Genomic DNA, 22962 nt, shown 5'->3' with positions numbered 1-22962 from the left:
CCCCAACACAGAGGAAATTAGGCCAAAAGGTCGGAACGTCTGCGTTGATGAACAAGGAGTTCCTGGACAAACTCAAACCCAAAAAGGAGGCCTACAGAGGGTGGAAGCAAGGATGGGTAGCCTGGGAGGGACGCAAAGACATTGTCGAAGCATCCAGGGATGCGTTTAGGAGAGCTAAAGCCCAAATGGAATTGAATCTGGCCAGGGATGTCAAGACAAGAAGGGCTTCTATAAGTACACTGGTGACAAAAGGATGACTGGGGAAAATTTGTGCCCACTGTTGAACAAAAAGGGGGATCTGGTTACACACGGCAGTGAGAAGGCCGAGGTCCCGAACGCCTTCTTCGCCTCAGTCAGGAAAGCCTGACCTTAAGGAATCCCAGCTCTCAGAAACCAAGGGGAAAAAACGGAGCAAGGAAGAGGTACCCTTGGTGGAAATGGACCGAGTCACGAAATATTTGAGCAGACTGGACACAAACGAGTCCATGGGCCCTCATAGGATGCACCCACGAGTGCTGATGGAGCTGGCAGGTGTTGCTGTGAGGCCACTCTCGATCATTTTTGATCAGTCATGGAGAGTAGGAGCAGTGACCGAAGACTGGAGGAACGCAAATGTCACTCCTAGCTTCAAGAAGGCCAAGAAGGAGGATCTGGGGAGTTAGAGGCTGCCCATCTTCACCTCAGTCGCTGGAAGGTGATGGAACAGCTCATCCTGGAAACCATTTCCAGGCACACGAAGGAGAAGAAAATGCTTAGGAGCAGCCAGCGTGGATTCACCAAGGGGAAGTCATGCCTGACCTACCTGAGAAGCTACAAAATGGAAAACACCAGCTTGATGGGTGAGGGGGGAGCAGTGGATTTTGTCTTCTTGGATTTCGGTAAGGCTTTGACACTGTCCCCCATAACATCCTCATGGAGAAGCCGCTGAGGTATGGGAAGGGTGAGAGGACAGCGAGGTGTTTCGAAAACTGGCTGAATGGCTCGATCCAGAGAGAGGGGTCAGTGGTGCAAAGTCTAGCCGGAGGCTTAGACACACGTGGAGCAGCTGGTGGTCAGTGCAGGATCCAGCCTTGTTTGACAATTTCATTAATGATCTGGGTGATTCAGCAGATTGCATCCTCAGCAAGTTTGGAGATGACACGAAAATGGGAGGAGTGGCAGATCGGACAGAGGGCCATAGAGCCATCCAGAAGGACTTGGACAGGCTGGTGAGGTGGGCTGAGAAACGTCTCCTGGAGTTCAGTGAGGAGAAGCACAAAGCCCTGCACCTGGGGGGGAACAGCCCCAGGCACCAGGACGTGCTGGGGACCCCAGCTGGGCAGGAACGGCCCTGGGGGTCCTGGTGGGCACCGGGTGGAGCGGAAGGCAGCCACGTGCCCTTGGCGCTCAAAGGCCTCGTGGTCTCCTGGGCTGCCTGGGGCAGAGCAGGGCCAGCAGGCCGAGGGAGGTGATCCTTCCCCTCTGCTCAGCGCTGCTGAGGCCGCCCCTGCAGTGCTGGGCCCAGCGCTGGGCCCCCCAGCGCCACGGGGACCCGCAGCTGCCCGACCCCAGCAGCCACCCGGGTGCTGCAGGGGGACGTCCCTGCGGGCATTTCCCTGGCAGGAGCAGGAGAACGGGAGCTGTAGGAGGGGGAGGAGCTGGCAGGCAGAGCGAGGAAGGCTGCGCTCACCTTGCTTCTGGCTCGAGCTGTGCACTTGGCAGCTGGAGAGGCTCATGGAGCAGCAGGGTGGGAAGTGGACAAATGCAACTCCTACGGGCACGACGGGAAGAGGTGGGGGCAGCCATGGGTCCCCGGCGTGTGCTGTCCGTGGGGCTGAGTGTCCCGCGGTGTGCATGCGGGGGAGAGCTGCCACCAAGCGAGGGTTGCAAAAGGGCCAAAGGACCCCGCGGCCGATCCCAAAATAGGAGCCGGTTGCCACACTCCCTGGCAGCCTGGCCTTTGGCCCTTTTGCAAGCGCCGGGCAACGCCGCCGGTCGTGCTCCCGGTGGGATTTCAGCAGAACTTCAGCCCTGCTTTGAGCTCTGAGTTGTCTGTGCCCCCTCGGTGCGCCCCGCGAGCAGCACCACCACCACGTGGGGACCCGATGTGGTGCTGGGGACCAGCCTTGGGCTGCTGAGCCCCCGCTGCCCCCATCCGCTGCCCCCAGCCCCGCAGCAGCCCAGGAGGACGACGCTCAGCCCAGAAGTGGGGAGCAGGAGGCAGCGTCCTGCTGTGCGTCCCTCTGCCCCGGGAGCCCGGCGATGCCCTGCCTGTCCCAGCGGCTCCGTGGTGGCCCAGAGGCCCGTGCATGGGGTGGCAGCACCCCATTCACCTCAGGGACGCGCTGGGTCCCTCGGGCAGGCTGGGAACAACCAGCAACGTCCCCTCCATGCCCAAACCCAGCCCGCATTTGGGAGAGGCCAGCGGCCAGGAGGCCAGGTCCCCGTCCCCGTCCCAGCTCGCTGTGAGACAGCCCCGTGCGAGAGGACATTTCTGGGCTCCCCCGGTGCCTGGCTGCCGGCTGGCACCACGTCCCTGGGACCCCCGGGGGGATTTTGCGTGCGACGCCGAGGCCTCTGGCGTCTGCCGTCACCTCTGTGCCGGTGGCTGCGTCAGGGCCTTGCTCAACACCCGCAGCACCGACGGGGCGGCGGGGGACAGGCACGGGGACAGAGGTGACGTCCCCCCGGGCAGCACCGCCGTTGGGGCTGGGGGAGCAGAGCCAGGGACACGGCGCGGCCACCAAGTCCCAGCCAAAGCCACCCCACCAGCAGACAGCCGCCGGCCGCCCGGGCTGCCTTCGGAGGAGCCGCACCAGCAGGGCGAGGGAGGGGATCCCTGCTCCTGGTGGGACACATCCTGCGGCCGGCCCCCGCCCAGGGCTCCCCAGGGCAGGACGAACGTGGCCGTGAGTCCAGCCCAGGGCCCCGGAGGAGGTGAAGGGACCGGAGCGGCCTCCAGGCACGGTGAGGCTGAGGGGGAGGCCTCTGCTCAGCCCGGACGAGAGGAGGCTCAGGGGCGCCCGTGGAGGCACCAAAGAGCTGGCGGGGGAGAGGTGGGCGGATGGAGCCCGGCTCTTCCCAGGGGGACCCAGGGACGGGACGGGAGGGAGCGGGCACAGCTTGAGGGACAGGAAATCTTCAGACAGAGGCCGCACAGCACCTCCCCTCCTCTCTGTCTGGCTCCCTGCACCCCCGGGGACTCGGCGGCACCGGGGGCCAGCTGGGGCCAAGGCCACGCGCGGGCAGAGCCAGGGACACGGAGCTGGAGCCAAGCCCGGCCCCGTGGTGCCCAGCCCGGCCAGGGTAGGAGGAAGCAGAGGGGAGGAGAGGAGAGCAGAGCGGGGCCGTGCCCGGCCCCATAAAAAGCCTCTGCGGGGCCGGGCAGCGGCAGGACACCCGGGGAGCAGTGGCAGAGGCGCTCAGGGCCATGGAGCAGTACTTCTCGGCCACCCAGAAGATGGAGCAGGAGGTGATGTTCCCCAGCCTGCTGCGAGGGGTCTTCCCGCAGCAGGACCAGGACGGGGCGGCCCCGCACGAGGGCGGCCCCGCGGACCTGTACGAGCGCTACCAGCTCCTCAAGGCCATCAAGCCCGTGGTGGAGCGAGGCCTGGCCTCCGTCACCGACCCGAGCCCCGGCGGGGACGCCGACGGCGACGCCGACGCAGATGCCGCCGCCGTGGACGCTCGCCTGGAGGAGCGCCTGTCCCACCACCTGGCCGGCTTGCAGCAGGTCCTCACCCACCTCACCAGGGACACCAACGCCCTCACGCGCAGGTACAGCCAGATCCTGGAGCAGATCAGCCCCGGCGACGGGCAGCCCAGCTGGTGAACCTGCCGCGGCCTCCAGGTGAGCGAGCGCTGGGGGACAGAGCCCGGGGGGGCCCCGCGGAGGTGCCCCCGGAGCCCGGGGCCAGGCGCTGGGCACGCAGGAGAGGTGCCGCTCATCACGCAGCGTCTCTGCCTCTTCCCCCAGCCCCGCTCGGCCTCCTCGCACCGCGGCAGCTGACCTCCAGCGCCGGGACTGCCCGCCGGCCGCTCTTGGGACCCGCGGGGAACGCGATGGGGCCGTATCCTCATAGGAAGAGCCGTCGGTTCCCTCCTGGGGCCACCAGCGGAGCTGCCCGCCTCGTGCCCTCCTCTTTATTTTCAAAAGAGCAGCAGCAGCAGCAGCGGCGGCGGCGGAAGGCGGCCTCGCACTCTTGCACTGAGCTCTGCGGAGCCCCGGTGAACGCCGGAGCCGTTTCCAGCTGGTACCTGGACACGCGCGGGGCTTTTCCCCTCTCTTTGCTAATAAAAGGACCCCTCTGAAGCGGCCGTGTGGTTCTGTCGTTGTGGGACACGGGAAGGGCCCAGCACCCAGCGCCCCTACACGGGGACAAACAGGGCCCCAACCCCACCCCAGGTTCTGTCTGCACCCCCGGCACGGGGCGGGAGGGGGGCACCGGGGGTGCGCTGCCACCTGCAGCTGGGACAGGTGGCCCAGGAGAGGGGACACGGGGAGCTGGGAGAGGGACGGTTTGGGTTGTGGGGCCGTGGGACCTGCGTGAGGCTCAGCGTGTGCTGGGGAGAGGCAGGAGCCACCCCTCCAAGCGGGGCAAAGACGGGTTTGTCATGAGGAGGTGACCCCATGAGGAGGGCTGACCCCACGGGGAAGCTGGAAACCAAGGAGGAGGTGGGAGGGAGAGGGAACGCAGCAAATTTTAAAGTTTTGGAGGAAAGTCCCACGGGGAGTGGGGGATCCAGCAGGGGGCCGTGCTGCCATGCAGAGGGACCTGGACAGGCTGGCGAGGTGGGCTGAGAAACGTCTCCTGGCGTTCAGTGAGGAGAAGCACAAAGCCCTGCACCTGTGGGGGAACAGCCCAGCGCTGATGAACGTGGCTGATAAGAGCCCCGAGATGTTCCAGAAGGGGTCTGTGACCTGCCACGAGCTCCAAAGGTCCCCGGCAGCACCCCGTGGCGGATCAGGCCCCCTCCACCACAGCAGGGTACGCCGGGCTCTGCTCTGCTCCAAAACCCACCCTGGGCACGGCCTCCTCCGCACGCGCCCCAGGCTGTCGCTGCCGTGCATCAAAGCTCTCCCCAGCTCCCCGCAGCACCCCGGCTGCTCCCAAGGGATGCTGAGGGAATTCAGAGCTCCAAAGAGCCGGGAAGCTGTGCTGAAACATCGCTGGGAGCACTCGGGCCCTGGTTATGGGAGAAGGAAAGAAACCCTGCCGTGTGCAACGCCTGGAAGCTCACCCGCTGGGACAAGCTGGAGGCACACAGAGCTCAGCCGGAGCTTCCCCGAGAAAAGAGGCGAGAATTACAGGTGCGGGGTAGCAAAAAGTCACGCCTAAGGCTGGCTGCACACCACGCTGGGGTTTAAACACCAGTTTTGGACATTTCCCTGAGGCCCTCAAACCATCGGTGACCTTGCCCAGGCCACACCTGCAATATTTTCTCTCACCTTTTTGTGTTTCCAGACCTGAACGTTTAAATACAACTGGAAGTACTTCTGCCTCCAGGCGTGCTGAGCAGCCTGCAGTGAAATTCGGGAGAGCTGCGGATTCTCAGCATGTCTGGAAAACATTCGGGGTCAGTGTGCTGACTGAGGATCCACAAACGGGGGCAGAAAGAGTGAATCCTGGTCGCCAGCGAAGAAAAAGCAAGGCAAGAACGCAAAACATATTGATATAATGTAACAGCAGAATAAAAAGCTGAATACTCTGTATTTAATCCTAACTTTTATTCGGTGAAAATGAATGATAGTTCTTTTCCCAAGCCATGACCAGCTGCAGGCAGCCTGCAGTTCTCAGGATGGATTTCGTTCAGCGGATGCTTTGTGAGACATGGGCTCGCAGCTGCCGGAGAAACCCTCAGCGATTCGGAATGAAGTCCTCCAGAAGCTCTCCTATTCTTTTCTTTCCTGCAAGGGGCAATCGAGTCGGTTTAGGAAAACCCGTACTCAACATTTGAGATCAATTTTTAAAGATTGAAATGCTCAAACCGTCACCATTTTTCTGTTCGAAAGGTTAACGAGCTACAGAGAGCCTGTCCCTCGCTACCAGCCAGCTTGCTGCGCAAACCAAGCGCGCGATTTCTCTTCCATGGGGCAGAACTGCAGATCCCTGAAAAGGGACCTCGCTGCTGCAACGCTTCCTTACGTCTGCAGACGCCCGCTGACACAGCATGATGCAACTGTTATCCAACAGGCAGCCACCTGGCTGCGTTTTATTACAAAACAAACAATTCCGCCCTGAGCCGTGCCGTTGCATGGCTGGGTTCAGCCGAGTACCTTTAGCGAAACATTTACTTACTGAGGCTTTTTTAAATAACACCCGTCAGGCAGCCAACCGCATTTCGGGCTGACGTTTCTATTTATTCCTTTTCCTCCCCCAGCTCTGCTTATTTTCTGAAGGCTCATCACAGCGTTTTAGAATCGAAACGCGCCGCAACCTCGGGCAGCTCGGGGCACTGCTCAGGGACGGCGCTCAGCCAGCACGGAACAGGGAGCAACGCTCCCACGCGTGACCTGTCACTGCTAAAGGAAAACCCGCACGGACAAGGACCTCTTCTGGCCCTAAGTTGTACAGCACCGGGAACGCCAACAAAATCATCCTCACCTCCAGCAGGGCATCTCAATTTTACAATAAAAGCAACAAAGATTGTGATTTCTGGTTTTCATTGCTTTCCGGGATTTTCACTTACTGGCACAATTTTGGTCGATTCGTTTAGTTTAGGTTTGGCTCTGCCATTTTTATATTGAAATAAGTCATGAAGAGGAAGAGTTGGTCACCAAGCTGATCAGCTTGGTAAGAATATCCGCTTTCAGACGCTAACTCCTGACTACTGTTACAATTTATATCGTGAAAAAGCATCAAAGACTCAGTACAACTTGTCAAAAAAGAACAGATGCTGCAAGCAGGATATCAACATCTTTATATATATGTTGCTGCTTATTAACCCGCACGCTATGGCAGGCTGAGGTCCTTCTTAAAATACCAACCTGCTGTCTTAAAGTCTTCCGGATGGTGCCTGATATACTCAAACATTTCTCGGTCCTGCTTAGCGTGAATGTACTCGGTGCGTTTAGCAAGGAAGTAGCCAACGACCCAGCCCACGGTAGCGAACAGAACCTGGCGGTGAACACCTGTGAGGTGAAAAGAAACACCAAAGCGACGATATGACACTGAGCAAGGCACAAATAGCCCCTAAAAAAGGCCCCGAACCCCTTAACGACATCAGAAACCTCCCGGGTGAATCCTTGGGGACGCTCCCTCTCCTTTTTAAACCTGCTCCGAATTCAGCTCAGTGACTCTTCGGCTGCGCGATTTTTTTTTGCATCCGGCAGCACGAAGCACACCGATTCCCACCCCCCGTGGCACAAAGGCCATCCCAACAGAGCGGAAAGCGCCCTTTTGGGTTATCTAACCTAGTCATTCTTGCTTAACGTTTACCCAGCTCACGACGCCATGCGCTGGTGGTGGCGGCAGTGACAGGAGGCCGCCCCCTGACCTGTGCCAGCGGTGCCTGAGGCAGCCTTCGCCTTGCAGGGCTGACAGGAGCAGGACGGCCGCCCTGTTCCCCTCGTGCACCAACACTTCACACCCCGAGCCCCTTGCGAGGCGTGCTGCCCCCCCCAGACCCCTCACCTCAGGGCTCCCTCCATTTTCTCCCTCGCGCGGGCCCCCCGAATCCTCCTCCCTGCCTTCCCCAGCTGCCCTGCAAACTTCCAAGCAAAACCAAGCAAACCCCTTCCATCCCCTCCTGCCCCATATCCCTCGGAGTCCCCACAAATCCCCCCACAATATCCCTCAGGTTCTCCCCAGATCCCCCTCCAAAATCCCTTAGAGTCACCCCAAATCCTCCCCCAGCCTGTCACCTCAGGGTTCCCCCCATATCCCCGAATTCCCCCAAACCCCTTACACCTCAGAATATGCCGAATCCCCCTCAACATCCCCCACCTCAGGGATTCCCCTTCCCACGCCCCTAAATCCCCTCAACCCCCATATCCCTCGAAGTCCCCTAACAACCCTATCCAGCCCCTCACTTCAAAGCTTCCCCCCCCAGCTCTTACAGTTCCCCCAAATCTCTCAGAACCCCCCCAAATCCTCCCCATTACCCCTCAGAGTCCTTCTACACCCCTCCCCACATCCCCTCAGAGTCCATCCCTCTCCAGTCACCCACCCCAGGGCTCCCCCCCAACATCCCTCAGAATCCCCTCGGATCCTCCCCATTTCCCCTCAGAATCTCCCCAAATCTCTCCCCATATCCCTCAGAGTCCCCTCAAATCTTGCCCATTATACCTCAGGGTCCTCCTAAATCCCTCTCCACATCCCCTCAGTCTCCCCAAATCCTGCCCTACCCCTCAGAATCCCAAATCCCTCCCCAGCACCCTTCCGAATCCCAGCCAAACCACCAGAATACCCCAAATCCCTCCCCATCGCCCCTCATAGTCCCCCCACATTCCACCCCAAACCCTCAGAACCCCCAGAGATTACCCCTCAGAATCCCCCCAAATCCTTCCCCGTTATCCCTCAGACCCCCCTCAAATCCTCCCCATCACCTCTCAGTCCTCCTGAACTCCTCACCACATCCCCTTAGACCCCCAAATCCCTCCCCATTACCCCTCAGAGTCCCCCCAAACCCCTCCCGACCCCTCAAAGTCCCCCCTAGATCCTCCCCATTACCCCTCACTCCCCCAAATCCCTTCCCTATTACCCCAGGGAATCCCCCCAAATCCCTCCCCAACCCCTGAATGTCCCCCTTAGATCCTCCCCATTACCCCTCAGAATCCCCCAAATCCCTCCCCAACCCCTCAGAGTCCCCCCTAGGTCCTTCCCATTACCCCTCAGTCCCTCCCCATCAGAGCCCCCCTAGATCCTCCCCATCACCCCTCAGACCCCCCAAATCCCTCCCCATTACCCCTCAGACCCCCCAAATCCCTCCCCAACCCCTCAGAGCCCCCCCTAGATCCTCCCCATCACCCCTCACACCCCCCAAATCCCTCCCCATTACCCCTCAGACTCCCCCTCAAATCCCTCCCCATTACCCTCAGACCCCCCAAATCTCTCCCCAACACCTTAAAAGCCCCCCTAGATCCTCCCCATTACCCCTCAGACCCCCCAAATCCCTCCCCAACCCCTCAGAGCCCCCCCTAGATCCTCCCCATTACCCCTCAGTCCTCCTAAACTCTTCACCACATCCGCTTAGACTCCCCAAATCCCTCCCCATTACCCCTCAGAGTCCCCCCAAACCCCTCAAAGTCCCCCCTAGATCCTCCCCATTACCCCTCAGTCCTCCCAAATCCCTCCCTACCCCCAGGGAATCCCCCCAAATCCCTCCCCAACCCCTCAGAGCCCCCCCAGATCCTCCCCATCACCCCTCACACCCCCAAATCCCTCCCCAACCCCTCAGTCCCCCCTAGATCCTCCCCATTACCCTCACACCCCCCAAATCTCTCCCCAACACCTTAAAATCCCCTAGATCCTCCCCATTACCCCTCAGAGCCCCCCCCGACCCCCCCCCAACCCCTCAACCCAAGCCTCCCCCCCCGCCATTTCCTCAGCTCCCCGACCCCCTCACCGCCCCCCCCAGCCCCTCACCCCCCCCCCCAGCCCCCACCCCCCCGCACCCACCGGCGGTGAGGACGGGCCGCTGGCTGAAGCCGTTGCCCAGCAGTGCCGCCGCCCAGCCGGCCGCCCCCAGCCACGCCGACACCTTGTTCACCAGCGGCGGCGGCGGCAGCGCCCGCGCCTCCTCGGGGAGGAACGCCATGGCGGCCGGCCCGCCCAAGGTGACCGCCCGCCGCCGTGCGGCGCTGCCCGCCCTCCGCCGCGCGCCCCGGCCGCCTCACGGGGGTTCCGCCGCCTTCCTTCCTCGGTTTTGTTGTTTATTTTTAACGCAACGCCCCCCCCCCCCCCCAAAAATACCCCTCGCCCCCACCCCAGAGCGGGCGGCGTTAATGGGGGGTGAGGCCTCGCGTGGTGGTCGAGCAGGGGTGGCGGCGGGTTGTGAGGGTTTTGCTCCGGTGTCAGCTTTCGGGGGGCTTCGTTTTGGTTAAACTGAATCAAAACCACTTCGTTTTCACAGAATCGTCTGGGTTGGAAGAGACCTCCAAGATCACCGAGTCCAACCTCTGACCTCACACTACCAAGTCCTCCACCAAACCATGTCACTCAGCTCTACATCTAAACCTCTTTTAAAGACCTCCAGGGGTGGTGACTCAACCACTTCCCTGGGCAGCCCATCCCAATGCCTAACAACCCTTTCGGTAAAGAAGCTCTTCCTAATATTCCTGCGAAACGATTAAAGACTAATACAACAGAGTGACCCAGATTGATTTTTGATGAACCTGAAATTACCTTAAGCCACTTGTGAGAGCAATAACCATACAACAACAAAACCGTAAAAAAATAGCCAAACACATCACAACTCCTAAATCGCTTCCCCATCTAACCCTATTTATTACTTAGCCTCTCTCTGCAAGGAGGATGTTTGGGTATTGGTGTCCCATAGCACGGTGCTGGAGGTGACACAGGAGCTCCCTCAAAGCAGGGAGCTGGGGGTCGGCCTCCGCTCACAGGTAACCAGTGACAGGACCAGAGGGAATGGCCTCAAGTTGTGCCAGGGGAGGTTCGGGTTGGAAATGAGGAGACATTTCTTCTCAGCAAGAGCGGTCAGGCATTGGGACGGGTTGCCCAGGGAGGTGGTGGAGTCCCCGTCCCTGGGGGTGTTCAAGGCAAGGTTGGACGTGGTGACTGGGGACATGGTTTGGTGGGTGACATTGGTGGTAGGGGGGTGGTTGGACCAGGTGGTCTTGGAGGGCTTTTCCAACCTTAATGTTCTCTGAATCACCGCCAGCTTCAGATGTTACCATCGAGGTGAAGAACGGGGATTTCACGCTCACACCAAGACCTCCTGGGGGGCTCTGCTGGTGAAGCCAGGAGGCAGCATCCAGGGGGGAACAGCTCCCCTCCCTGGGATTTACAGATGGAAGCGTTATGAGTGCCTCCCACTGCACAGTTTTGAGGCTAAAACAGCACAGAATACAAATGGAAGTAGCCCCCATCTTCTCCCCTCCTAGGGGTATGGCAAAGCACTTCACGAAATAGTAGAAATTATGAGAAAGTAATGACAACTGGAGTGAAGAAATCTGAAAATGAGCTTATTATCTGTGAGAAGTTTTATCAGTACCTTGTGTTTACACAGATAGTCTAAAATCCTACTCAGAGCATCCCTATTGCCACAGCAACCACTCCAACTGCTACCTACTTTCCTACCAGAGCCACACACTACTCTAACATTCAAAATATTCAAAGAAGAGAGTATAACTACTTAATTAAGCATCCCCTCTAAAGGGGACCGCATTCTTGGACAGGGATGAAGTCCAAAAACTGCTCAAAAGATTCATCCCCTCTGCACTCCCCCCCAGTTGTGGGTGACATCGCTGGGCCCCAAAACAATCCTATTCCTAAAGCAAAATCTCTGAGGGACAGTTACGTAGGTTTTCAAAAACCTTGTCTTCAAAAATAAGTATGATTAGAATACATTAAAACCTCCTTGAGAAGACTCCGTGAAAGATCAAACGGACATTGCCATATTAAGCAAAAATGCAAAGCTGCAGCTTCAGATGTTCAGAAGCTCAACAGAGCACCCCAGGAGAGTTTCCCCACGGACAGTAGGGCTTGGACAGGTGCTGAAAAAATGGCAAGAAAGGCTGAAAACAAAAAGACCAAAGTTCCTTTTATTTTCATATTCCACAGTATGCAGTTACAATGCTCTCTCTACTCAGCAATAACCTCTTGTAATTTCTGGTTCCCTTTTTATTAAAATACAGACGGTAACGGGAAAGCCAGGCAGGTTTTCCTCAGGACAGAAGTCTGAACCTCTTACATAGTCAATATGAATACAAAATCCTTTTTCGTTAAGCTTCACAGTTTATTCGTGGCAAAGTGTCGTCTCAGCGGACCACGTTATTGTGATGAGTGTTTCTGATCAGAGGTATAGTAGTTGGACAGTACAGAAGCGAGAAGAAAAACTCTCCTCACGGAGACGGTACACATACAGCTGGCTGTAAGGCAGCGTATGTCCTTACAACAACGCCTCACCGTGCTGGATAACCTGGAACGGGTCCCACCAACACAGCTTTACTCAGCCTTCTGCCTAACAGAAACGTGCTCAGTCAAGACGCAGACGTACAGTTTCAGCCAAGCGTACGTGACACCCAGAGCACAGTAAACAGAGGTCAACAACAGAGGGACGAAAGGAAACTGCAGCTTCCAGGAGGTCAGAGGAAATACAATTTCACAGAAGATTTCCAAAGGCACCAGTTGGACGAGGTAGATTATTTCAAGCCAGTTAAGGAGAGGCCTCTCTCTCCTGTCAGAGAAAATTCAAGAAAAAGATGTTAAAATACATGTTGTTACTAAAAATAACTATTTTTTCAGCTACTACTCTCTGCACTCTCTGTGTGTCACCAGTATCACCCACTAGTTCACAGCAAGGCTTTAAATAACAATTAGACCTTCAGAGTTTTCAGTAGGAAAACACACGATAACACACAGTACAGCTAATTCCCTTAATCGTGTGGTTTTTACACCGAGTTCCAACGGGCCTTTGCTGAGTAGAAATGAATCTAGGTGGAAATCTCAGCAGCTGCTTTGGTTCTTTTCACATCATACCGAAGAACAATTAAACAGACATCTCCTGTACTTCATACATGGGTTTGTTCCGTGCAAGTTCTTCTGCACCCGAGGACTAGAAATGTCAGGTTTAGCCTAACCACCGTCCCCTCCCCACAAGCTTTCTGTAGGAAATCTAAGCTCATCTCTCGGAATGGGCACTGCTAGTAGGGTTTGGACTGCAAGCAGTCAACGGGCTACATTCATATTCTGATTTTAGCAGAGTTATGAACAAGAAATTTGCAAAAGCTTGAGCTCTACACAAGCGAAGCATCTACAGAGGAGTTAGGGCACTTGAGAAGGAATGACCTGAGTCCAGAACACTAAGGGGGACAAAGCAGTCTGGTTGAAAGAGGATGACCTACAAAAAGCAGGTGACTGATGTAACAAATACAGGTTCATAGCATTTCCAAGAGATCCTTCATTACAACTTGGCTTTGCCATAAGAAGCTTGGGAAATAGGACAGTGGAGACTACAGGATTTATAATAAGCATTGTCTTTGGTTGAGCGGGTAGGGGATCCATGGCCTTAAAAATACACTGGGCTTACACCCTTCTGAGACTAACTGGACAGTTGTCACAGTTCAAACAGAACAAGGATGTCCTATAAAAATCCTGTCTTAAGCCCTGCCTCCTGAGAAGAGAACAGAGACATCATCACCTTAACACAGAAAACTGACGCTAAAACATGAAACTGAAGTGCTGTTTGTCTCTTATGACAACACAGTTCCCAGTGACAGAGGTGGTTTCATTCTTGACTTCAGGAACAAATTTGTTTCATTACCTGAACAGAGATTTCAGCGAAGAGAAGCTATAAACTGTAAACAGCAGCATAAGCAGTATTTTGATTGGAAGTTCTGAAATGTAAGGAACGCAAAATACATTTAAAATCAGCTACAACACGCATTTACCATTTAAGTTACAGCAACCTTAAGTGCTAGTATTCAAGCTTGTGTTGTCTAATTTAATTATTTTCTCCAAACAAAATTATTTATAGGACTTGCATTTATGCATAGAATATATATTTAGGACACAAAAGACGTATTTTGGGCACAAAAGAATTAGCATATATATATTTACTAAACAAAATGCCAAGCATTCCAACACACACCAGATATATAGTGAACACAATGATAATTACAATATATGACAGAACTGCAATTAAGCTTTTCCTATTCAAAAGTGATTAGAAATTACTAGGAAACTCAAAACATTATGAACGACAGGGAAATCTAGTTCAAAGCTACAAACTATACAAGAGGTAGTTAACAGAGAATGTAAAGGAAGTCTCTAGAGTCTAAAGGCAGCAGCTCCTCTATTGCAAATAAATGGCGTTATTTGACCCGAAGGAGAGCATCTGGATTTGAATTCTACCAGAAGCACGCCAATCATTACACAAGTGGTTATCTGTTTATTTCATTTAAACCTTAACGCATCAGACCTTTGATTAATCAGAGGCAGGAGGAAGAAACAGCATTCATTCACATACACACAAAAAAATCTATCCCTACACATAATTGATGCTACTGCAAGAATTTTAATTTATTTGATAGCACTAAACAGTAGTCAGCTGGAAACGTTGTCTGGAAAACAGCCTGACAGATCTGTAGTCTCAAGTTGACTTTATCCTCTTCCTTCACACGGTAGTGTTAGGCAGAGGAAAGTTTCTAGAACCGTGGCAGAGTGAGGGGTAACAAATATTGACTATCACAATTCCCCATCTCTATTTCAATTTGAATTCTATGATTCCTCCACTGTGTTTTTAAACCAAGATTTCTATTCACTAGTTGGAAGCTCATATTTACAAAAACAGGCTCACATACAGCATCCCACAGCTTCCAACTAATTACATGAAACAATCCAAAGCCATTATCCACTTACACTAACAAGTAAAGACATGAGAGCACAGAAAGACGACACTTTACCTGGTGCTGTGAACAGCAACGGGAAAAGGGAGAAATGCCCTGTGGTTGTCAGGATCAAGTAGATGCCAGCATCCTTTGCTCTCTGAACAGACAACAAGCTAAAAACGACACGAACTTAAGTTAACCAGTTTTCTTTTAGCAAAGAAACTTCGTTTCAGCAAAAACACTATGCAAGTCACAAAGGAGATGAAAAACAGGTCATACGGAGTTACATAGGACCCCAGTCCTTCCAAATCCTGGACCTGTGATGGAATCTCCTGCTACCAAGCCACCTGACTTCTTAAAAGCGCAGGAGAAGAATCAGCCAAGAAACCCTCTCCCAGGAAACCGCACACTCACTGGACACAAGTATCAAAAAGTCCTGAAGTTTGCTAAAAAGTACTTCTTTCCCCTACAAACGGTCTTTTTCCTTTGCCATCTGCCTGGCAACACTGTCACCCCTGCTTCCTTCTCCTTCCTTTTGTTCTTCCAGTGTTAGTCCCCTCCCCCGACTGCCACCCCAGTCTGGGGTTTTACGTCAGTGGTTGCAGCAGCCCTATTCACTAGTTCACATGCAGGAGCTATCTGAAACTGTGACAATAAGCTAAGCGTTGGTAATCTCGCTCCGAATCATATTCACGAGTATCATTTATGCTTCCTTGCCACGTGTCCGAGCATCCATTCTTCTCTATCACCAGTACCACAAAGCGATTGTGTACAATCACAAGTGATGCAGCGCATGACCAGTGTTATTTTCCAATTGTACCCACGTTCACGTATCATGAGAACAAGTCCTGGGTTAGGATTTTAGTCACTAAATTCAGACCTGGTTTGCCAAACTTGAGCACTGGGGGCAGCCTGGGTTGGTGGCAGGGGGCCCTGACCAGGGCAGGGGTTGAATTACATGATTTTTAAGGTCCCTTCCAGCCCAAAGCATTCTGATTCTATGATTTTATCAAGCTGGCTCTCAAGTTGTCAGTACAGAAAGGAGGTTTTAAGGGGAGGCTAAATGAATTCTTTTAAGAGCTCTGGGGTACCCACAGCCTGAAGTCTGAACCCTTTATGAGCGCTTTTTTTTTTCCATTATCTTAACAAAAATCACGTGTCTGAATCCAAACACTCAGACCTCCTGTTACACTACACATCGTGATAGCACTCAGCACTGGAAGACACATTTTATTGTGTCTGAAATTGATGCACTTGAAACACATTAAAACTTTACAGCTTAGGGCGTTCTACAAGCGTGTTTATTTTATGAAATATACTGAAAACCAAGCGATCCTCTTTTGAGGATACTTCAACAAGCAGCTGCAGGTTCGGTTTGGCCAACTCCCACACGCGGGATTCACTTACCTTAAAGGCAGAATAGCGAGGAGTATTGCTTTTTCATGCACGTGCCAACCAAACATGAAGGAGCTCAATGCACAAAGAACAAGGCACCGAAGGAAGCCTCTGGGCCCTTGAGGTTTAAACCAAAGACAGAAAACAGAGGGCTAGAAACAACAGGCAAAAACAGGACTTCAGTCAGGTTTTGCAATCCTGAATGCAAGCCACTGTCCAAAGAGCTTTTCAATGTTAAACAACTGTGCTCCAAATATATATTAAATAAAAATAAAATAAATATTTTTGGATACATAACTGTATCCAAGAAGATTAACCCCGTATTTATTGTAATAATTCATTTTTAAAGGAAAGTTATCTTTTGACCCGGAATTAAAATTTGTACGAAGGACATGCTAATCAGATTAAAAGCTGCTGGGGACAAAACAAAGGTTTCCCAAACCATGATTTGTTCTTACCAAGATAGATATGAAAGTACAGATCAACGTTGCCAGCGGAGTCACAGAAGGAAGGACAGTGTGCTGAAATTCTTGAACCAGCCCTCCTGTCATTGAGGCTTTAGGAATTTTTGTGGGATCAAGCAAGTTATACTTTAAGCCTGAAAAAAATAAGATAAAAAAAGTACAAACTGTTAAATACTAATAAAGAAAATACACTAGCTGTCAAACTGTTCTGTAGAACAGAACTGAACTAAGTATATGGTTGAGATTTTTCTGTTTTAAAATACAACAGGCAAGATTGATTTCTGACCTACCACTGGAAGCTTGTCACACACTGAATTATGTAGATAATTGATCGATTTAAGGCAATCTGAAAGTGTAATTTGCTACCTGCATTTTAAATGGGGAAGGAAGCCTAAAATCCAGAGAGCTCTATCTGCAAGTAAGCACCAAACCGCAAGATGTGCATACTGTACCAACAACCGTGAGCGCTTTATCCACGGCATTGTACAAAGCCCAGAAGTTTGGGGCCCAGTAAGCATGGCAGAGGCCGCGCTTGAAAGGGAAGAGCCGTGAAATGACTTGAGGCAGCTGGCCCTACAGGAAAGAAAAAGAATGAAAAAAAGGTCTCTTTAGATGAGATACGGTTTATAGTTTCACAATAAAGCTTTCTAACTGTTCAGGTGAACAACAAGTGAAAAGGGGGTTATTACCAACACTATGAAGGGGCCCAAGGAAAGAGCTGAAACAAGACAAACAATCAATGCCAGAAGAGTTACATGAAGAAAGCTGAAACTCCTCCACTTCAGGGATCCATCTGTAAGAAGAAAACAGATTATCAATGCAGTTACTGTGGCAAGCGGAGAGGCAAAGCAATCCATTGGTAGTGTGGAATGTTAGCGCTTATCTAGAAGAAGCACATAGTCCTTCGTATCAATATATTCAATTACTTCCTTTAGCACGAAGTTTTTAGATAACTTAAGGTAAACAAAGACAATTTTGCCCATTAAACATCTAAATACTCCTGCCCATCATGGCAAAACTGAAGAAGTAAGGCTGACCCAGACAGAAATGAAACAAATTTCATATTAGTGTAGTATGTACGCTACATATACACACAGGCAAGAGAAGAGGAAGTCTATGGGTATTTATTTTATTCTGAATTTAATTACTGAGGGAAAGTACAACTTGAGTTTGCCCCACTTCTTTTGAGTTAAGTAAAGTTTGTGCTCTTCATTTGCCGATGCCCATTTACTTTTTCTACATGGCAGCTCCTGCATTATACAATCTTCTGATTTTTCTCCTTTAAAGAGAAATAATTTCTTTGCTCATGTGAGAAACACATTTTTCCGCACTAAAAAGTGGACAGAAGCCTGAAAGATGGATGTTGGAATAGCCATCTAATTATTTCTTACTCAGAATAATTCTTATAGCTTCAAACTGCCATCCGCAGTTTGTTCACATTGCATTTTCTTAATAGAGAACTACCTAGAAACAGGAATTTTTGACACTCAAATATATTTAAAATATCTCTGAAGATCTTTCCAACTCTGCTCCCCAAGATGAATTCTCACCTGACCAACAGCCATTCTGATCCAATGGTACCTGCGTGTCTTGCGTCTTCCCCACGTGCCATTAAACACAATTCCTCAAAATCAAGTGAGGAAAACTCCATCTTACCTGCGTTATTTGCAGTAAAACAATAGGATCGCAGCAAATAAATGCCGTACGCTGGGGCCACATACACGTAGATGTGTTTGAAATGCAGAAGAATAGCAAAAAGAAGAGCACCCTCCAAATACCTTTTCTAAAATTAAAAAAAAAAAAGGATAAAGTCCAAAAAAATCCAAGATTTTCTACTTGTTCTTCCTTTGTATACAATTTAAAAAAGCCCTCTGGTCTGATCCTAAGGTGACAGGACAATTATCATAAGCATAAAAACAAATTAAGTGTTTACTTCAAATTACAAACAATATAGTCATGAATAAATAGAGAAGGAAGCTGCATCGTCAGATGTTGCTTTGAAAACTGGGAAAGGACCCCCCCTGCCTGCAGCTTCTGAAGTACATTTTTTAAGGACTGGTGACTTAGAAGGAGGTAAGATGGCAGCAAACCATGACACTTTGCTCAGGTGTAACACAGGATTTAGCTTTCTCACAGGGAACTGAAATGCTGCAGCATCAACAAGCAACTGTGATTACATTCAGGTTCTCTTCTTCCCCCCAGACTCAACAAATAACTCGACACCCAGGTTTAGGACACACCAACTTGGAGCCACTCCCATTAGCTTCAACAGTAGCAGCCCAAGGAAGTGAATTGATGTACCTAAAATGTATATGCAAATAAAGAGAAAAGAGCCACTTAAATTTACCTGGCATAGTCGAGCAACAGAAAGAAGCATCAGGCCAAACAGAAAGCCGTTGTACTGAAAGTGAATGTCTGAATTTGAGTCAAGAAAGGAATAAAGTAAGCATTCTCTACTACTATTAGAGTTATGGAGGCTTAAAGACATAATCAAATTAAAATAGAACTTAAGTCAAGAAATTAACCTTACATTCACTTGACTCAAAGTCATTAATCTTACCTGTAAGTACACTAAGTACAGACAGACACACAGGCTACTAACCCCAGAGTATTATCGCAATGAAATGAAGCTTAGCAATCTGACTACATATCTATCAAGAAGCTACATGACAAAATAATAAAAGGTTAATCATCCACTTTTTGAATTTTTATATACCAGTTTCTGCCTAACATTGGTTTATCGATGGAGACAGCAGCCCTCACTTATCACCCATCAGCATGCAACTTTGGACAAGAACAGGGAAGCACAGAATGAGTCCTTCCTGTTAAGGACTGCTGTTTTCCCCTCTGTTCCCTCTTCAGCAACATCAACGCACATTATGTCAAAACTGACTGACGACAATTGGACCTCCCAGCATTATTTTTATATCCTCTTTAAAGAAAACTTGCTATTTATCATACAGCATTGCCATTTAAACACATCCCAGACATAAAGCACTTGTAAGGTTTTCCTTTACATGGGACAAACCTAGAACTGCACCCAGGAAAAAGAAGCTCTCTGCTAAGACTTCTGTAGGAAGGCGGAGGGGGAGCAGCCAGCCGGAACAGGCACGTTGCTGCCGGACTGGTCCTTCAGCAGCTCTGGCAAATCAGACCAAAACCTGAACATTTTCCATTTTGACAGATAATAATTGCAAAGAAAACATGAAGTTATTCAACTATTTCTAGAACATGAACAGTAGTACTACTTGCTGCGACAGTAAAAATATCCATGGGTTTGTACCACATGCTGCAAAAGGTTAACCCCACAAACAACCTGGTTTGAAAGGATACGATCCACAATTAACAGCCCGAAGTTCCACAAGAGCAGAACGGCAAGAATAAACGTTGGTTTTTCCAAAATATCCTTTGCGGCTCGCTTCCCATTTACATATCGGCAGCATCTGAACAACAGCAGAATATTAAGTCTTAATTGAAACAATTAACGAAACCACGTTGCTTTTAGAAGTTGAGACATGCACTTAACCTGAGGATATCATATGGCTGGAAGGCAATGAGAGAGTTCTTGCTAAACTCATCAAGAGAATAGAACGTAATTGATAAAGTTTACTAGGAAAAAAGGATTTAAAATACCAGTAGCTGTAACATTTTCCACATGCTAAGGTTTGTTAAGTAACTTGGTCTCGGTCACACCTCATCTTCAATTATAACACTACAGTTTTTACTGCCCGTTTGCTGTCAGCTTCTTATCAAAGAGAGTATTGCTGTATCTGGAGACAATGTACTGGGTTGTATTTAAAGTCCCCAGTCAGGACATTAACCTGGCTTTCCCCTGGTACTGTGGGCTACATGCTTACTGGCTAAGAACACCTTCTAACTTCAGTATGAAGCCATTTGGTTCACATGTTGAAGATCAGAGTAAAAATTTGTGGGTGATGTGTTTTACTGCTATCAGTAGCATCATTCTTCTCCCTCACAAAGACAGGGCACCCTAAAAGCACAGAATCTTAATGCTTCTAAGTTAGACTTGGAATAATCAGTTTATCATCAAGAACATCAAAAACACTGGAGTGACTTCGCGTATCTGAGATCATACTGACATTTCATCACAGGTTTCTTATACACTTCTATTTTAAAAGAACAGAGTGATAAGAAAACAGGAAAAAACAGTCGGGCTCACCCAAGCTGACCCACAGCTCCTACAAAGCAGACCCATCACAGAACCCAAATATCCAGAGTGTGTGAAATGGCAGCTGATGCCTGAATGCGTGGAAATTTGATCACATCTACAGCAATAGCATCTCCAAGAGAAACAAAACGTTATCTTGCATTTAGCAGCATGCTCCGTAGTTGTACCCTGAGTAGGTTAAAGCAACTTCGATGATTCCATGCGTTTACAAGCTTGTTTGTACAAATATTTTTGTTGTTACTCTAGAAGTTAGAATACTGAACCCACTGTCCCTACAATCAGAACATTAAGACTTACTCACGAACTGCATAGATGAAAAGGATATCCGTAAAGATGACTGAAAATCTTTGGAAGAAGATGGTTGCACGACTGCTGTAATTTAGATTTTCAATGACCAACATCTCGGGGTCGAAGTACTTGGCAATATGTGAGAGTGCATACTCAAACCAAGCAAAAAAAGGTGGATAATCCAGGGTCCATTCTGAAGTTGCCTAAAGATAAAATGAGAATAAATAATTTAACACAACCCGTGCTGTTTACAGTCCTTCATATCCAGTTCATGACATCACATCAGTCGACATTTTATCTCAATCTTATGTTTTGTCTGCATGAAAGAATTCACCAGCACAATCAATCTTCTTGGTCTCAAAATTACTTTTTACATGTTACTTTTAATAACCCCTTTTTCACCAAAATTTTTGGATTTGGATTCAATAGTATTATTTATCTGGAATTATTTGGATTCAACAGTATTATTTAATCTTTTCTTAAAAGGACGGTTGTTATGCCCTAACCGATGATTAACTTTTTTACACTATTAGATCAGCCTGTCGGAAAGTTCTGACACACACACATCATTTATCCCTGAATACACAGTTCCCAAATGCTTACACGGAGTCCTAGAGACTGATCTTTATCCCAGAATGCCAGGAAATATTTTGAGCTAGTGGCCTACACAACTGGGTTTTAATCTATTACCAAGTTGAAGGTGATCCATCTAGGTTAAAATCAATGCATGCTAGTAGGACGCCAGCAGAGGACCATAACTTTAATATACTAATTAACTTCATAATACACAGACCTGTTTACGAGATTCATTTTTTATTGCAATAACTATGAATTATTAATGACAACAGCAAAGACAGCAACAATGCAAGACTACCACACAGCTTGCAGCAGTTAGGCAGCCTTTTTAATAAACCACGTGCATTAATTGTCTTTCCCAGTTTGCCTTCATAAATTCTAGCAGCTGTCCCAAACAATTATTTTTTTTAAGCGTTACGTAAGGCCACTGAATTGGGATCGATATGCTTCTGTAGCACTGCTATCCAGCTGCCAGCCATCAGTATCCCTGGCACGTATGTCCTGCAAATGAAGTTCTTTTTCCTCTAGCATTCAGAGAGGCTGGCATAACCAATACATCTATAACTTATACACAACTAATAAAAGAACATTAAACCCTTACCCCATAAAGAAACTTACTTCATAGTACCACTGAGAGAGAGGTAAGTTGTGTGTGATGGCGAGCCAATTCCTGTGCACTTCAAAATCTGTGGAATGACTACAAAAGGTTTACGTTGAGTCACACGTATGCACTTGAAGGAGAAACATAACTGAGTACAAGACCAGAGGCAGATAAATAGGGGGCCTACATCGCCCAGCTCCCAGACTGTGATCAAATAATTCGGGCAGTAACAGAGATGCTGCACAAACTTTGTACCCAGGCCACAGATGGATATAGGGCAAGGTATGTTATAGGTATAATGTATTTATATTATGAGTCAAGAACGACTTATAGCTCAGCTTTTTCTCACAATTAATGCAAAAATTCTTGGAGTTACTGACTTTTAAATAGCAATTTAAAGTTTCTGAGGGAAAAGCTGCATTTTTTTCCCTATTAATTAAAAAGCGTGCCTGTTTCAACATATTAAAGCCCCCGAACAACAGCCAGGTTGGCTGTAAGCACCTTCAAGCCCAAACTTAATCCCCTTTTACACCGCCCAGAGGATGAGGTGGCGACACCCCAGGGACAGCAATACCTGAGGGAAACAAACCCCCTCGGGGCCGTCCCCACACCGAATGCCCCGTCCCCTGCACCAAGAAGGGGCAGAGCCAGCAGCCCCCATCCCTGTCCCCTCCTTACTACGTGGGGATGAGGAGGCACTTGAGGAAGGAGACGCCGAGCGCCAGGGCGCCGAACCAGCTCCTCCCGCTCGCCGCCATTACGGACCCGCCGCCATTACGCGCCCGCCCCGCCCCGCCGCGCATGCGCCGGAGCGGGGCGTGAGGGGAGGCGCGGGGGAGGTAATGGCGGTGCTCGGGGGGACAGGGAGGGGTTGGCAGTGCAGCTCCTGGCTCCACACTGCACCACATAAAAATAAAATTCTGTGCCTGAGAGCGGTGTCCAAATGCTCCTTGAA

At 50.3% G+C, this 22962-nt stretch overlaps 3 protein-coding genes across 5 annotated transcripts; 1 reads left to right on the top strand and 2 right to left on the bottom strand.

Annotated features, from left to right (window-relative positions):
* The first annotated feature begins 3354 nt into the window (after positions 1 to 3354).
* LOC136789646 (thyroid hormone-inducible hepatic protein-like) lies at positions 3355 to 4296 on the top strand. Its single transcript, XM_066989971.1, has 2 exons — positions 3355 to 3829; positions 3956 to 4296. Exon 1 carries the CDS (start codon positions 3410 to 3412, stop codon positions 3809 to 3811), a length of 402 nt encoding a protein of 133 aa, XP_066846072.1. The 5' UTR covers positions 3355 to 3409; the 3' UTR covers positions 3812 to 3829; positions 3956 to 4296.
* Positions 4297 to 5686: 1390 nt separating this feature from the next.
* Positions 5687 to 9801, bottom strand: NDUFC2 (NADH:ubiquinone oxidoreductase subunit C2). Of its 2 annotated transcripts, XM_066989969.1 has the most exons (4): positions 7614 to 7645; positions 7419 to 7516; positions 6968 to 7111; positions 5687 to 5887 (listed from the first exon to the last, which is right to left on the bottom strand). In XM_066989969.1, exons 1-4 carry the CDS (start codon positions 7628 to 7630, stop codon positions 5838 to 5840), a joined length of 309 nt encoding a protein of 102 aa, XP_066846070.1. In that variant the 5' UTR covers positions 7631 to 7645; the 3' UTR covers positions 5687 to 5837. The 2 variants fall into 2 exon arrangements, with proteins under 2 accessions (XP_066846070.1, XP_066846071.1); XM_066989970.1 differs by lacking the exons at positions 7419 to 7516; positions 7614 to 7645 and adding an exon at positions 9600 to 9801.
* A 1880-nt stretch (positions 9802 to 11681) lies between these two features.
* ALG8 (ALG8 alpha-1,3-glucosyltransferase) lies at positions 11682 to 22843 on the bottom strand. 2 transcript variants are annotated; one of them, XM_013187313.3, is made up of 13 exons: positions 22686 to 22843; positions 22025 to 22103; positions 20840 to 21033; positions 19687 to 19796; positions 18701 to 18768; positions 18010 to 18136; positions 17043 to 17146; positions 16806 to 16926; positions 16348 to 16487; positions 15902 to 16041; positions 14570 to 14667; positions 13429 to 13501; positions 11682 to 12342 (listed from the first exon to the last, which is right to left on the bottom strand). In XM_013187313.3, the coding sequence occupies exons 1-13, from the start codon at positions 22808 to 22810 to the stop codon at positions 12111 to 12113; spliced, it is 1611 nt and encodes a 536-aa protein (XP_013042767.3). In that variant the 5' UTR covers positions 22811 to 22843; the 3' UTR covers positions 11682 to 12110. The 2 variants fall into 2 exon arrangements, with proteins under 2 accessions (XP_013042767.3, XP_066846063.1); XM_066989962.1 differs by having other exon boundaries at positions 15902 to 16007; positions 16348 to 16446.
* Positions 22844 to 22962: the final 119 nt, after the last annotated feature.

This window comes from Anser cygnoides, chromosome 1 (genome assembly GCF_040182565.1).
Source record: "Anser cygnoides isolate HZ-2024a breed goose chromosome 1, Taihu_goose_T2T_genome, whole genome shotgun sequence".
NCBI lineage: Eukaryota > Metazoa > Chordata > Aves > Anseriformes > Anatidae > Anser > Anser cygnoides.
Note: the sequence above shows the minus strand (reverse complement) of the source record. Positions and strands in the feature narration are given on the sequence as shown.

Coding starts and splice junctions, on each gene's coding strand:
- LOC136789646 (XM_066989971.1), top strand. CDS start 3,410: ATGGAGCAGTACTTCTCGGCCACCCAGAAGATGGAGCAGGAGGTGATG.
- NDUFC2 (XM_066989970.1), bottom strand. CDS start 9,738: ATGGCGTTCCTCCCCGAGGAGGCGCGGGCGCTGCCGCCGCCGCCGCTG. Junction 7,112..9,599: donor GCGGCCCGTCCTCACCGCCG/GTGGGTGCGGGG, acceptor TTCACCTCACAG/GTGTTCACCGCCAGGTTCTG. Junction 5,888..6,967: donor GGAAGACTTTAAGACAGCAG/GTTGGTATTTTA, acceptor TGCCCCTTGCAG/GAAAGAAAAGAATAGGAGAG.
- ALG8 (XM_013187313.3), bottom strand. CDS start 22,810: ATGCGCGGCGGGGCGGGGCGGGCGCGTAATGGCGGCGGGTCCGTAATG. Junction 21,034..22,024: donor TCTCTCAGTGGTACTATGAA/GTAAGTTTCTTT, acceptor TTTTATCTTTAG/GCAACTTCAGAATGGACCCT. Junction 12,343..13,428: donor TCGCTGAAATCTCTGTTCAG/GTAATGAAACAA, acceptor TTTCTCTGACAG/GAGAGAGAGGCCTCTCCTTA.